This window comes from Felis catus, chromosome B4 (assembly GCF_018350175.1).
Source record: "Felis catus isolate Fca126 chromosome B4, F.catus_Fca126_mat1.0, whole genome shotgun sequence".
Taxonomy (NCBI): domain Eukaryota; kingdom Metazoa; phylum Chordata; class Mammalia; order Carnivora; family Felidae; genus Felis; species Felis catus.
The window spans coordinates 21,921,528-21,937,559 of NC_058374.1; the positions used below are offsets into that span (position 1 = coordinate 21,921,528).

At 42.4% G+C, this 16,032-nt stretch overlaps 1 protein-coding gene across 1 annotated transcript in view; it reads left to right on the plus strand.

Annotated features, from left to right (window-relative positions):
* Nucleotides 1-2,133: 2,133 nt before the first annotated feature.
* MSRB2 (methionine sulfoxide reductase B2) overlaps nt 2,134-16,032 on the plus strand; it is a 38,810-nt gene continuing 24,911 nt past the window's right edge. The window contains exons 1-3 of the mRNA XM_045062651.1: nt 2,134-2,319; nt 7,653-7,731; nt 13,230-13,401. Coding sequence (XP_044918586.1) covers nt 2,134-2,319; nt 7,653-7,731; nt 13,230-13,401 — 437 coding nt within the window. The remainder of the gene's footprint in view (nt 2,320-7,652; nt 7,732-13,229; nt 13,402-16,032) is intronic.

The following is a 16,032-nucleotide window of genomic DNA, read 5'->3' on the forward strand; positions in this document are numbered from 1 at the left end:
GAATGCATCAAGTTATCTCATATACATATAATGAGAGTCGAAAAAGAAGAAAGTGAGAGGTTGAGACAGGAAAAAACATTTGAAGACACAATGGTTGAAAAAATTCTGATCTTGTGGAGAAATTTCAACCCAAAGGGTCAAGAATCTCAACAAACCTCATATAGAACAAACATAGTGGTAAAGACGCCCACATACATCATAGTCAAAATGCCGAAAATCGAATCTTAAAATCGGCTGGTGTATATAATACACTGTGATAAGGATGTATATGGCCATGTCTAGGGCAACCGTTAGAACATAAAACAGAGAGGTATAACCTGAAAAGCCAGCATGGGAAGAAAGATCGGTACCAAAGAAACACACAAACAAAAAACTGAATTAAGAAAATTGGAGAAGGAGATAAAAATGAAACAAACCAAAAAAATTGGATAATTGGAAAACAAATAGCTCTCCCTCTGCCAAGTGTAATGGTTCCTGGGGGTAGCTCAGTTCCGGTGGGAAAAGCCCTTGGAAACATTGTTAGGTTCACGAGACCACGTAAACAGAGCAGCACACAAAATCAATAGTTATATCTATGATAATTACATACTAATTCATTCTAATTAATTCTAGTATTGAATTAGTATGAGTGCGTTTCTAATAAGTCCCGTGGACTCTCTAGTACACCAAAGAAATTTATAGGAGCTTCTTTCCTAACAATTTCAATAAGAAGCTTGGGAATCTGCCCTGCCTCAGACAAAATACATCTTAAGACTAAGAGCTATTCCCCCGATAATCGAGGTATTTCTGATTCTGTGTCCGGGAGTTCTACTGTGGCTGCTGGAGACGAAAAGCTCTGGTTCTCACCTTTCATTTAAGTTGCCTGGCTTAATGATTCTGATGCTCCAGCTGCCTGCGGGGGGCAGCGGAAGATATTAAACTTGGGAGCCACACAGACCCGCCGTTAGGGTGTCGAACAGTCCTCTACGTGAACTCTGAGATCACCCAGCAGTTGGGCTGGAGAGAAACACAAAGAGCCAGGTGCAAATGTCCTCAGTGAATGGGGGAGAGTGACCTGAAGGTTGACAGATGGCAGGACTGAGGAACAGGTCATGGGTATTGTAGACGTTAAGTAACCCGAGCCTCAAAGCAGGAGTTTGTTTATGGTAGAATGAGTTACACAGGGCACATTGGAAGGGAAGCCGGGGGAGGAAGAGGTTGGGCACAGTGAAATCAGCTTAGGGGAGAGACTAACAGAATGGAAGAGGCTTCGTTCTGTTTGTTTCCTTTGATTTTCCTTCTGTGTTTACTCACGTTCTGTAGAAATCGTCATTCTGCCCGGGCTGTGCTGAGGAGGAATCCAGTGCGTTCTTCTGTTGTTCATAGCAGCGCAGGACGCGGGACACCGGTGGCTTTGAAGGGGCAGCCAGTGTCCAACGGGAGAGAGCTGAGACCCTTGTGCGGACTCACCCTCTTCGGTTTGGGAGACAGCCCTCCTCCAGCCCTTCTCTGCCAACACAGCGGAGGGCTCCGGGTTTCGCGTATCGAGGCAAGTTCTTTCTTTGCAGATCATGCCTCGGATTTCATTCCATCACCGCTGCTGCTCCAACACGAGCAACTTGACCTCCGCGTACTTTGTTATCTCCATCTATTAAGTGTGGAACGGGAGATTTACAAGGCACCCAACTGGTGGGGAGTCTCATGAGACTAAGTCGTCACAAAGACTTTTATGTCATGTGTGATAAAACAGAATTAGGAGTCCGTTTCTCCAGCTTTTAAAAGCAATGTGTAATGAAGTCAATGCACCATTTTACAATGGCTAATAAAATCTAATTTAAATACAAACTTTAGTTATTTACGAAATTGAAGGAAGCGCCAACGACTAAGGTTTTGTTTTTAACTTTACTCGAACCGCAAGAACACTGTTTTCTCGCTCCTTCGTGACCTCTGGAGAGTCATAAAAGCCAAGACAGTAGCTGCGTCAAGAATGTTGCAAGTCTATTACAGTTTCTAAAGGTGGTTTTTACTCCATAATCTTGGTAGTATTTCCAAAGAGGCGTTAAACACAAGCACCGGACCCTTTCGTCGGCTTGGTGACTGATCTCCTTGATTTCCTGGTGGAATTCAAGATGCTTCACGTTTTAAAACTTCACCATGGCCATCAAATTAAGGAAAAGCATTTACTCAGCTCCTAATTTTTCCTGGGGTAGAACTTCAGTCCTGGAGTGTGAATTGGACTTTGATGACTTGCTGAAGGGGATGTCGAGTCGTCCCTATCACCAGCTCTGGGAACATCCCGACTCAGGTCGCCGCAGACCAAAAGCCAATCAACAGGCAAAGGCGAGTCCAGCTATGCGATTATTTCCCAAACCCAACGTTTTGATGCTTTTGTTTTGCTTTTAGATGTGGCCAAATCCGGACGCCCCTGAGCTCGCGAGCAAAACTAAAACAGATACACGCATGGATGTGGAACAGCAGACAACCTCGCTCACACTCAGACATAACACAACTCAATCAGGCTCAGCTGTCTGCGTGGCAAAGGTCCTACAAGAGACGCTTTGCACAAAGCTTCGGAGGTTGAGAAACCCAGGGCTGTGTGGAATAATTTGTTCTTAGTTTGGTTTTTTTCCCCCCATGGTTCTGATTTTTTAAGTGTAGGGGATTACCCATTGCCTGGAGCTCATTAATCACAGGAGCTTTTGATTATGAAAAGTGCAATCCAAAAGATAGTAGTCTGAGGACTTGGCAGAGAGGTTCTATGCCCATCCCTTAAATGTGCCAAAACACCCTGAACTCTGCCAACTGTGATTACACTTGGCATTAATTGAAGATGCCGAGAGCTATAAGCCTTCCTGAATTTTGCCACCTGGAGCAGATTAAAATCTGGGTCCTGCCCGTGAGGAGGTCTGAGGGATTGGGAATACAAGGCTGTTTTAATCTTTTCCAAGTCAGGCTGTTTAGAAATATCCATACATCAAATGTTCACGGATCTCATGCAATTTCCTTCTCATGGGAGAATGCAATTACCAGTAACATGAAGTGGGATTAGCTTGTTGTGGTGAGCCATCTGGAGAGAGGAGATTCACCAGCCCCGGGAAATATGTTCAGAGATTTGCCACCATGATTTTGAAGGAGTTGCCGAAGGTGCTCAAAGGCACAATGATGTTTCCTCTGAAAGCCTTGTTCGGTTGACCCAATTAAAATGCAATGGGAGGAAAATCGAGACCTCCCTCCTTGCTGAAATATTCTTCTGCCCCAGAAGGGTGATACTTGGGTTTTAAGGACTGGTTTGAGTACTTGTAAAGCTACCACAACAAACAAACAGCAACAACAACAACAACAACAACAAACAGTGGAAACTGTCCTAAAACTGTAATGTATATGGATAAACAGGAATGCTCATAAAACGGAAAGGGAGTGGAAGGAGGGACTAAACAGGGAAATCACTCTGAGTCAGAAGTCAGCTCTCTGGATCATTCTAGAGTGTCAGGTAAGGGCTGGCCCCCTTGAAGAGCATAGAGGCGAATTTAGATTAGGTTCAGCAAGTGGAGGATTCTGAGGAGCACAGAAGGCAAAGAAAGCCTTCGCGTTTTCACAGGGAAAAAAAATGAATCAGCATAGTCTGGGGATAGAGACAAGATGGACCAGGAGATCAAAGGCCAACCCACAGTTCCCTGGACCAACACAGGCCATCTGAAATGATGCCAGTCTTCTCCCTCCAGAGGGAGAATTGAACCTCAGTGAAAAAGTAAGTGCCAGTCACACCAATTTGGCCAGGAAATTTTTACGATACCGGGGCAGAACCAGAGAAGTCAGGAAGATCACAGATTATGGGGGCGCCTGAGTGGCTCAGTCCGTTGAGCTTCGGCTCAGGTCATGGTCTTGCATTCATGGGTCCGAGAGTCGCATCGGGCTCTGTGCTGACAGCTCTGAGCCTGGAGCCTGCTTCGGATTCTGTGACTCCCTCTCTCTCTGCCCCTCCCCTGCTCACACTCTGTCTCTCTCTGTCTCTCAAAAAATAAAATGTTAAAATTGGTTTAATGTAAAAAATCTTATAAAGGAAAATAACATTATTTTAAAATTGGTTTTATTAATTATTTACCATCCTCACAATTAAAATTACTGACAAACTACACATGGTGTCTTCTTCAATTTATAAATAAATTATGATACATCCAAATAACAGGGAAGCCATTAAAATTATGATACATAGCTACATCGATTGATTTTGAGCAATATACATAAAAGCTTCTAGACTTATTTGGTGAGGCTATCATAAATTTGATGTTAAAACCAGCCAACGACGCCACGAGAAAGGGTGACAACAAAGTAAACTCAGTTTTGAATATAAATGTGAAAATCCTAAATAAAATATGGGCAATCTAACAACGTGTAAAAAATACGTCACGACCAAGCTGAGCTGATCTCAGCGATGGTTTGCTACGGGTAGAAAAACTGTTACTGTAATATTAACTGTAATATATGGTACTATTAACATAGTAAAAAAGAAAGGCCACATGATCATCTCACTAGATACAGGAAAGCCAACAAATAAAAGTCAACGCTCATTCAGGATAAAAACTCTTAGTATCCCAGGGATAGAAAGGAGCATTTCCATCCTAGTAAAGATTACCAAAAATTTCCAACAAACGTCATGTATACTGGAGAAATGTCAGAAGCATTTCTTCTAGAGTCAGAACAAAAAAGGGTGCCTGCTGTCAATATATCTGTCCAACATTTATGAAGGTCTAAACCAGCACAATAAGAAACTAAAGATATAAAGACTAGAAAGAAAGAAAGATGATATAACTATAAGATTGTTTTCATAGACAATTCGAGAAAGTTTAAGACAAACTATTGAATATAAGAAGAACGTTTGGAAAGATTACTGGGTAAAATATTGATATGCCAAGATTACATTCAAATATACAAACAGTAAATAATGAGAATATGTAATTAAACATACAATAGCCACCAAAGCTACCAAGTTTCTCGTAGCAAACAAAGTATGGCAACACTTCTACTGATAGTAACAGAACACTATGGAAAAATACAAAAGAAAACCTAAATAAATGAAGAGCTACATTACCTTTATCAACATTATCAAAAATAGAAATTGTCTACCCCTTAGTTTATAAATTCAATGCAATTCCAACCAACATTCCAACAGAGATATGTTCATGCAGTTAAATACATGGAAGGCGATTCTGTATTTTACTTAGATGAACGAAAAGCCAAGAATAGCCAATACATTTTTGAAGAAAGGAGATTTATATTTGCTAAATTAAAGCTTAATATAAAATTATAGTATTGAACAAAATAAAATGACAGTGTTGAAACAGTGTGATATTGGTATAGAGATAAACATATAGGCCAGTGGAACAGAACAGACTCTTTAATAAATGGTTTAATAAATAAACATTTAGGGGCGCCTGGGTGGCTCAGTCAGTTAAGCGGTTGACTCTTGGTTTCAGCGTGGGTCATGATCTCACGCATCGTAAGTAGGAGCCCGCACTGGACAGCGTGGAACCTGCTTGGGATTCTCTCTCTCTGCCCCTCCCCTGCTCGTGCTCTCTCTCTCTCTCTCTCTCTCAAGACCAATAAATAAACTTAAAAAAAAATGAACATTTATAAGTAGTTCTGACAATTGACTTTCCGTGTAGAAAAAGACAAAATTAGACCCTTACTTCATACGCAGAAGTTAATTTCAAGAGAGCCAAAAACTCAAATGTGAAAAATAAAACTTTAAGCTTCAGAAGATAACATAAGAGAATGTCATTATTACAAAAGATCCATTCAAATAAATGAGATAGATTTTTAAAAGCCAGACAGGTAAAATTTGAAAACAAAATATAAGAAAAGCAAGTGGGAACAGGGTATATACAGTATGATTGCAACCGTGTATACTGTTTGTGGAATATTAGACCCACCCAACCCATGAACATAGGGGGATAAACACATAAGAGGATATAAACAAACTCTAAAAGTATAGGTAGATCATTTGACTACTTAAAAGTGAAAACTTCCGTACAAAAGATATGAGCAAAGTAAACATCAATTCACATTATGGGAGAAAACAATTGAAACCCGTACAATCACAAAACAAATCAGTATGCCTAATTACAAAGAATTGTAACGAGCTTTAACAGAAAGAAAAACAATCTAAAAGAAAAAGAGACCAGAACGCACCCAATTCACAGACAGAAGAAACTCAGTGGGTAGGAAAGGTCTGAAAAGATTCTCAACCCCATTAACCACCCAGGAAATGAGAATTAAAAATTAATGAAACCTCATTTTGTACCCATCGCATTGGGAAAAATTAGTAAATCGCGTAATACTAAATGTTGACGAAGATGTGGGGAAACAGGGGCTGGTACACGTTGGTACCACCACTCTGAAGAGCGATACGGAAGACCTGAAAAAGCCAAAGGTGCATTGTTCTTCCGTCTAGCAATTTCACTTCTAGATGTCTAGAGAAATCCCACACGAACAGGGTTTGTACAAAGTTATGCATTCGTAGCATGGTAGCATGGTTTGTAATAGCTGCAGAATGAAAACATCCTATGTTCTCTAAGTAGAATAACGAATATCCTCTGGTTTATCGATACAATATATTCTATACAGCAGTTGAAGGAATGAACTAAATCTATATTTATCTATCTCAATACATCTTTAAAAAATAAAATACTGAATGATAACATCAAGTTGTCAAAGCGTACCAACAATATGACACTTCTTACGTGAGATTGAAAAAGACCCTAAACGATAGTTTAAAGGGTTTTAGGATACAGTTATTTGTAATCCCGAGAATGGTTCCCAACCGAGGGTGAATTTGCCCCCCGGGGACATTTGTCAATGTCACAACTGGAGGAGGGATGCTACTGGCCTCTAGTGGGTAAGAGGCCGGGAATGCTACTAAATACTCTGCAATGCATTCATTGCATAAGGGTTTCCCACCCTCCCTCCAACACACATCAATGGATTATTTGTCCCCAAATGTCTGAAGTTCTGAGGTTGAGAAACCTTGCTCTAAACCCATCTATCCAAATGATATAACTGAGAATGGGGTGGGCCGTACAGTTACCCAAGTTGGGGAGGAGTTTATTCTTTAATGAAAATCAGAGTACAGGTCGAGGAGAAAGGGAAATATTTAAAACCTATTAACCAAAGTATAAATGAAAAAGATTAAAAGAATATATACCTCGTATTACCAGTAAGATTTCTGAGATAGTGCTTAAGAATTTTTTTGCACACCTCTATTTTCTAATTTATCCAAAAGGAATATGAGCATTTGTAAAATTAAGAAGAAAATCCTTTGAAAGTCCAAAAACTGTATCTTTTCACCAAAAACAGTATCTTCTCCAAAATTTTATGCTTCAGAACACGGTTTCACAGCGCACGCGTTTACGTGTTATTATTCTTGGGTATCACCTATTTTGTTTTCTACCTTTCCCCTCGACATTATTTCACAGAGATCATGCCATAAACCCAGATAATCCTCATATTTGATGTTTTAATGGCTATATAATGTTTCACTGTATTTCTGTGTCAAGATTTCTGCAGCCATTTCCTGGCTGTGGATGATTTTAGCCTCTTCTACTATTGTGAAAAGCATAGCTATAAACACCTTTGCAAAAATTGGGTACTTCCCCCTTCTTGAACTCTCTCCTTAGGATTTGCTCTCCAAAGCAGATGTGCCCAAGTTCGGTGATCTTCATGTTGTCGGATTTCTTTCCGGAGAAATGATGCCACGTACTAATACTCAGTGTATGAGTATACCTGAGTCCCCAAAGGACAATCAACTTTGGTTTAAAAAACCTGCCGTTAATAATTTAATATGTATAAAATTGTATATTAGGTTATTGTAATTTGCAATTCTTTAATTATTAGGGAAGCTAGACAGCCTTCCCAGCGTCAGTTCACTATTTGTATTTTCCCTTGTGCAAACCATCTGCTCTACGCTTTACCATCTGTCCAGTCAGATCTGAGTTTGCCCATATAGATAATATTAATTTCCCTTATATTATAATAGTAAATGTTTATAGGTTATTACAATGCTCCCCTGTTGTTTTCCTTTTTATTTTTCCGATTTGGGACTGTGATGGTTCCTTTTATGTGTCAGTTTGGGCTACGAGACACCCACATAACTAGTTAGACATTATTTCTGTGTGTGTCGTCTAGAAAGGGCGATTCTAGACGAGATTAATGTTTGAATTGGTGGGCTGAGTAAAGGCAGTGACTCTGTCCAGCGTGGGCCAGCATCCAGTCACTAGAGGCAGAGGAAGGTTGACTTGTTCTCGGCCTGACTCCTTGAGCTGGGTCAAACCCTCAGCACATCTGCTTCTGAACACTCTCCATCTCTCAGGACTTGAACTACAGGCTTCCTGGTTCTCCAACCTGTAGATTTTTCAATCTCCATAATTACGTGTGCCAATCCCTTCAAATGAGTTTTTCTATATTATATACATCTCCCATTGGTTCCGTGTCTCTGGAGAGCCCTCACTAATACAGGAATTAATCATTTACTGTTTTGTATTTTGTGGTCAATATGTATGCATTTTAAAGTTTTTTTTTTAATCTTTTACATTTATTTTGAGAGAGAGTGAGCATGTGTGAGTAGGGAAGGGGCAGAGAAAGAAACAGAGAGAATCCCAACCAGGCTCCATGATATTAGCACGGAGCCCAATGCAGGGCTTGAACTCATGAGGCGTGAGATCATTACCTGAGCCAAAATCAAAAGTCAGATGCTTAACCGACTGAGTCAGTCACCTCCAGTAGGTATGCATTTTAATCTTCCTGTACCTGAACCTGTTGATATTTGCATTGGTTCATTGGAAATTTCTCTGATTGCTTCTATTGCCTCAAAGCCTTTTTTTCCCAAATGGATATGTATAGTCTTGCTTTGTTTCATAGATATATATGTATATACGCATGTATATGACACTAAATTTAACTCAAAAATGATTTCTTTTGGTTGGAATAAATTATCATTCTAAACCTTAGACTCTAAGGTTATTTTCCTGTATTGATGGTCACTTTGCCCCAAAACACAGCTTGAATAATTTTATATCCCATTGTTTATAATGGCTTAAATATATATTGATTTGAAGAGTCTCTATGTATCTCCCAGGCCCAAGTTTGGATTAGCCCATTTTGATAAATACCATTTCCTAAAAAGGCACTGTAATATACGGTATAGACATATATTATTACAAAAGCATTTTTCCCCACACTTATTTTAATTGTTTTGTCAATTTCAACAAAGTAACCCGATGGAATTATAAATGATATTGCTTAAATCTATAAATTAACTTGAATGTTATTTTATTTTAATTTTTTTTAACGTTTATTTATTTTTGAGACAGAGAAGGACAGAGCATGAACGGGGGAGGGTCAGAGAGAGAGGGAGACACAGAATCTGAAACAGGCTCCAGGCTCTGAGCTGTCAGCACAGAGCCCGATGCGGGGCTCGAACTCACGGACCGCGAGATCGTGACCTGAGCCGAAGTCGGCCGCTTAACCGACTGAACCACCCAGGCGCCCCTTGAATGTTATTTTAATCTTCAGCTTTCTGGTCAGCAGGAGCTTATAACGTTCCATTTTTCACCAAAAATCATATGGTTACAGACTTACGAGAGTTCAGATACCATTCAATTTCGAGTTCTAGGCCCCCCTGCCCTGCACTTGTGCCGTTTTACAGATCATCAAACCAAGGCCCCCAAACCTGTATCTGGTTAGGGAGACGCTGAAGACAAGACCCAGGGTCTATCTCATTCTGCTTTTCTATCACACCATTTCTTCACTCGCTCCCTTTAGTACTTTAAGATGTCTACGGATGTTAGTTAGAAACATCCCAGTTGGTTCATTTCTAGGACTTTTCTAGATTGCCGTAGGGAAAAAATGGGCATCGATACTGAACTTGAGGCATATGTTTTGTTCAATGGGGAGAAAATGCACACAGCTTATTCCATTTCATCATACATAAATGGTTTGGTCGTGTTTGTTTTGTTTGTTTGTTTGTTTGTTTGTTTGATTTGTTTTTGTCTTCATGGGGAAAGCAAACTGGCGTTTGAGCTGATCTCCCATTTTCTGGGTCACTCTATCTTTTTAAGGGTTTTATTGTGAGCAATAGTTTCTTATTTACTACAGTCTACAGGGAAGTATAGAGATAGACAAAGAGATAAAGTTACAGAATCTTGCCTTTCCAAGAGATTCTCACAATCAAATGCAGAACACCAGATACAGAGTGTATCAGTTCCACGCAACAGAAAATCCAAATGGCAGTGGTTTAAAGAAAAGATGGACTTGTCTCTCGTGTAATGAGAAATCTGAAGAGAGGCAATCCATTCCATTGGTTACACAGTGTCGTCAGAGACCCAGGCCAACTTACTGACTTTTACTCTGATATCAGGGTGTGGGACTCATGAACATTTATATCAGGAGATTGCCAGTGCGCTGGCCATCATCACTAATTTCCAGGACAGAAAGAAAAGGAAAAGCAGAAAGCCAATGCCAGCCAAGTTAGCTCTTCTGTAACTGGTTTTCCTGGAAGTCTTCCTATGATGTCCGCTTTTTGTCATTGCGCACAACTGCATCAAATGACCGCCACTAGCAACAAGGGAGCTGTTGGGTGAAACATTTTAGCCAGGCACTTTGCTACCCTCAGTAAAATCAAAGATCTTTCTGTAAATAAAGAGAGGAGAATGGATATCAGACAGGCAGCTTGTAGTCTCTACCACTCAGTATATGAGGTAAAACATTGCCTAAGATTTTCTTCAGACCAGGGTTTCCATTCGGCTAATGAGAAATTGGCGCATGGTCGTCATGGTTAAGTTGGACTTAGACAAATGGTGGAGGGCAGAGGGGGCATTTCAACACAAGAAAGGGCCTGAGCAAAGAGTTCTCATAGCAGGTGTATGGGAGAATGGCAGTAGGGACGGAGGGAGGCCCTCCATGTTTTGGAATGTCTTTCCAAAGTGAGAGTGGGGGGTGCACGGAAGTGCAGGGGTGGATTGGTTAGCAACGCTGCTTACCAATCAGTGTTTTCCTCATTACATCTTCATAGCAGTAATTAACATTTATTAAAACCAACTATTTCCCAGAGGATTTCTAAGTGTTTCACTATGCATTGTCTCTAATCCTTGCAATATCCCCAGTTTAGGGATAAGGAAACTGGATATTTGACCAAGGTCACGCATCTTAGGAATGTAAGATACCCAGAACTGGGTCTTAGGCCAGTTTACAATGTCACAATGTTAAATTTATTTCTTGGGAATAAACTTCTTTATCGGGATGGGATGGTAAAGATGAGCGGGTTACCCTTCTGCTATTTCTTGATAGTTTCTAAAATCTAAACTTGGGGGGGACTTTACAAACTCTTCAACTAACCAGCAGAGTGACCATGGACAAGCGACTTAATCTCCCTGACTGAGTCAAATACAAAACCAGTCAGACATTACAAGAAAAGAACACTACAGACTGCTATCCCTCATGAACATGAATGCAAAAGCTCTAAACCAAATTGTTAATAAAATTACATAAATAAAAAATTTTTAAATGCAATCCATATTTTCTGATCCAGCATATATATGTGTGTATAGAGATCTACATCTGTACCTTTGTCTATACATCCTGGATTCATTCTTTTATTTATTTATTGTCATTTTGGAAGATCTACCTAGGAGGTTCCCACCAGTGAGTTACGCACCATGCGGTGTTGAAGGAGAATGAACAAGGCTGAAACTTACAGTGCCGGTCCAGCGAAGATTAAAAGGAAAAAAGAAAAAAGGCTTCAAATGCAGTGGTATGGTTTGTTAGCTTTGCCACCATTTCTGAGTTGAAATTGTGCAGCAAAAGCTCAAAAAGATGCACAGGGTTATTGGAAACTCATTTATCAAAATTCAAAAGAGAGGGAGGGGGAATGGCAGGAGAAATCTCAGAGAATACAGAAAGCTGCTGCATTGTGAGTAAAGCATACACTAAACAGTACATCCAAGCTCTGCAGGTACAGATTGGAGGAAAGGAGGTGCTTGGTGCTAAATGTACCTACCAGATGATATTTCGTATAGTACCTTTCATGTGGAAAGTCTAAGAATTAGGAATTTTTGGCATTGGGAGGTGTGTGTGCGTATCTACCTATATCATCTATATCTATATCTTTATATCGCTATCTCTATCTCATCTATATCTATCTATCTAGCAAGAAAATCTCAGGAACATCCTTCTGACTTCTCTTCTTGTCTCCCACTTGGTGACACCTGGCTTTGGGAAGCCACACTTCTAATCCTGATTCCTACATACTGGTTGGTTGTGTGATGTTGATAAACCACTAGCCACACTGGCCCCATTTTCCCCGTGAACAACCAACGTTAAAGTAAGTAGCCAGATGATCTTGCAAGTACTTTCTAGCTCTAAACTTAGGCATGGCCTAAGTGAGTGATCTAGGCCACTTGGATCCCAAGCACACAGCATACTTAAAGTAATCTCATTTGAATATAAATTGTATGTGTACAATCTTATAACATGGCAAACAAAACACCGGAAAAATTACATCACTGGAATTATCCAAAACAAGGTTGGTCACTTTAACATTGCAGTGCTGTGACGTCTTTGATAATATTATTTACCCAAGAGAAAAGAAAGCACATATGCATACAAAGATTTGTACAGGAATGTTCCTAGCAGCTCTATTTCTAATAGGGGAAAACTGGAAACAATATACGTATCTATCAATAGGTGACAAGGTAAGTCCATTGTGTAATATCCACAATTGGAATACTACTCAGCACGAACAAGGATTCCATTTACATGCAACTCAAGAAAACGCAGAACAACCTGTAGTTCCACAATATATTCAATTCTAGAAAATGCAAAGTAAAACAGATCATTGCGGGGCGGGGGTGGGGGGGTGGGAAGTGGAGTGGGGGAAGGTGGTGGAGGGCAGGGCCAGGGGAGGAGCAGGGAGGGGGTAGGAGCCCAGCGAAGCCTGCGGGCACGCTGGAGCAAGCAGGAGGGGAGAGCGGTGCAAAGGAGAGGGGGCCAGGGAGGGCGGTAGGGGCAGGGGCGGGAAAGGGTTAGGAGGAGGGACTTGGGAGGGGGAGGAGCAGGGTGGTGACGCGTGTTGGAAGGGTGGAGGCGGGGCGCGGGGGGGGGGGGGGGAGGCGGGGCGCGCGGGGGGGGGGAGAGGCGGGGCGCGCGGGGGGGGGGAGAGGCGGGGCGCGCGGGGGGGGAGGCGGGGCGCGCGGGGGGAGGCGGGGCGCGCGGGAACTGCGTGCGTTGGCTCTGTGCGGCCCGCACGCGGCGTCAGGGCGCGCCTGCTCCGGGCGTTCTGGGCCTTGCCCTTCCAAGAAGTAGCCCGGCGGACCGGAGCGGGCCTAGCGGGCAGCGGCGGCGCCGGCACGGGGGCAGGTCACGCGAACGCAGGTAGGCCCCGCTGCCGCCGCCTCCCGGCTTGCGGTTTCACTTCACCCGCCTGAACTTGGGGGTCCGAGTGCTGGTTCTGCACGTGACTCTTCCTTCTAGAGAAACTTCTTGGCTGCGCCCCTGTGTGCTGTTCCGGACAGTGCGTTGTACCTTTGGACGGACGTGGGTGGGTGTCCCTGAATATTTCCTTGGTAAATGTCGGCCTCAGGAGCCCCTGACGCTTGTCCTCAGACTCCAGGCAAACGATGCTCCCTCCTGTAATGGCCCGTGATCTGCATGCTTCTTTTCCCAGAGAAACGAGCGGTTCAGACTTTGGACGCCTGCGGATTTGCTTCCTGCCCTGCTCTATTTCTATGTGTGTGTCCCAGATCTGAGACGTGTAGGCTAATAACTCGTTCCCCTTTAGACTGATAATCATTGATTGTCAGTGGCTCTGAGACCAGTGAAAAGTGTGTGTGTGTGTGTGTGTGTGTGTGTGTGTGTGTGTGTGTGTGTGTGATGTGTCCGTGTTTCTTTAACATGCCTTTGGCTCCTCTGTCGGATTGGGGCGCATTCGCATGTCATCTTTTAGTTTGGAGTCACCTGTGGAGACCTGTGTCAATTGTATTTCAGATCTATTTCAGGGTGATTTAGTGCTCCCCGTGGATTGCCTTCTTGGGCAACTGCCCAGCTGTCCCATCTCTGAATCCGATTCTGTTATATGCCCATTGCGGAAATTTCAAGATACCTGTCTCCTCTGAAATGTACCAATCACTTGGAATTCTTCTATCCCCTGAAGTTCTCAACGTATAGTTTTAAATAAATAAAAGCACAGGCTGCGTGAAGTAGTAGCTGATCCAACATGACTTCCAGGCATGACCTTCAGCACCCCATGGTGTCTTAGTCAGCCAGTCTGATGATATTTGTTGCATACCTACTGTGTGTGGAGCGTTGGCTTCCTGAGAACCACAGGCGATGGAAACATCACACTTGTGGGCCGGAGCTCTCCTCATTACCTTTTTATAGGATAGTGGTTTCAATGGCAGCTTGGCTTTTATGTTTGTTCTGGTGTTGTCAGAAACAGCCTTGATGAATTGCCTGGGGGATCTAATGTCTTCAGCAACATTTAAAATCCGGCCAGACACCAAAACATAACAGGAGCTTTATAACTTCTCAGACACCCCCTCCTGGGAATTTATTCTGAGGAAATAATTCAAAAGAACAAAGTTATATGTACAAAAATGTTTTTTTTTAAATTTTTTTTTCAACGAGAGACAGAGCATGAACAGGGGAGGGTCACAGAGAGAGGGAGACACAGAATCGGAAACAGGCTCCAGGCTCTGAGCTGTCAGCACAGAGCCCGACGCGGGGCTCGAACCCACGGACCGTGAGATCATGACCTGAGCCGAAGTCGGCCGTTTAACCGACCGAGCCACCCAGGCGCCCCAATGAAAAACATTCTAAATGCTTCATCACAATGACTGGCCCTTAGCATACGGTAAATGTTAATTATAATTACATAAACAAATACAAAGGGCAAAAGTATAGCTACATTTAACCTACGTTACAGACTTAGGGAAGGTTGAGAGAGCAGTGAGATGTTGTTAGTGACAGAAGACGGTTCCACAGCACTGAGATTTCTGCTACGCAAGAGCCAAGGCCCCTATGACTTTGTCTTTGAGATCGTCAAGAGCAAATCGAGAGAGGAAAGTAAGAAGTATCCTGGAGAAAACTGTTGTTTCAGGAAAACATTCTAGAAATACTCTGCTAGGAAACCATCCTGAGCACTGGTTAAACCAGTCCAGTCACTGGGGTGGGAAAGAAGACTAGTCTGCAAATTACAGTGGGCTGGGGATTCTTTTTGTGCCAGTTCCTAATAGGTTTCCTTAGTCTCGACAAGTCTTTATTGAAAGAAGGCCGCCTTGTGTGTGACACTGGGTAGCAGGGCAGCTGTGACCAGAAAGGTGAACAAAACCAGAAGGAGGTAACCAGTATGTGACCATATGACCGAGAGAGGGTGTTAGGTTATTTTATTTTATTTTTAAATGTTTATGTATTTATTTTGAGAGAGATCGAGAGAGAGCAAGGGCACGAGCAGGGGAGGGGCAGAGCAAGAGAGAGAGAGAATCTTAGGCTCTGCACTGTCAACGCAGAGCCCAACACGGGACTCTGTCTCGTAAACTGTGAGATCATGACCTGAGCTGAACTCAAGAGCTGGCCGCTAAACTAACTGAGCCTACCCAGGTACCCCAAGAGGGTGTTCTTTACATATGAGAAAATCTAAGCCCACCTCTTGAAATATATTGCCAACAAGAAAGATAGCCTGTGCCAATCACAGCACAAAGCGAGAAAAGAACCCAGAGGAATCCAAGTGTATCAAAGCATAGTTCAAGGTAAAGCTGTGTAGCTATCTAGCACAATAATAAGAACCACCAAATCTTTTGGTAGTGAAGATCGCAAGAGAGAACGCAGAGGGAATCTGAAAGACAGGCGGTCCCTAAAGGACCAACTTGAGGTGCAGACGACCTGGACTAAGGACAGAAAACACCTGTACACACACTCAAAAGGACCAGAAGCCCAACGTTGAGTCCTCTCTGGCCACCGGTGTCCAAGTGACCTTACTCCTTCCTAAAATGGTCACTGGTTGGGTGT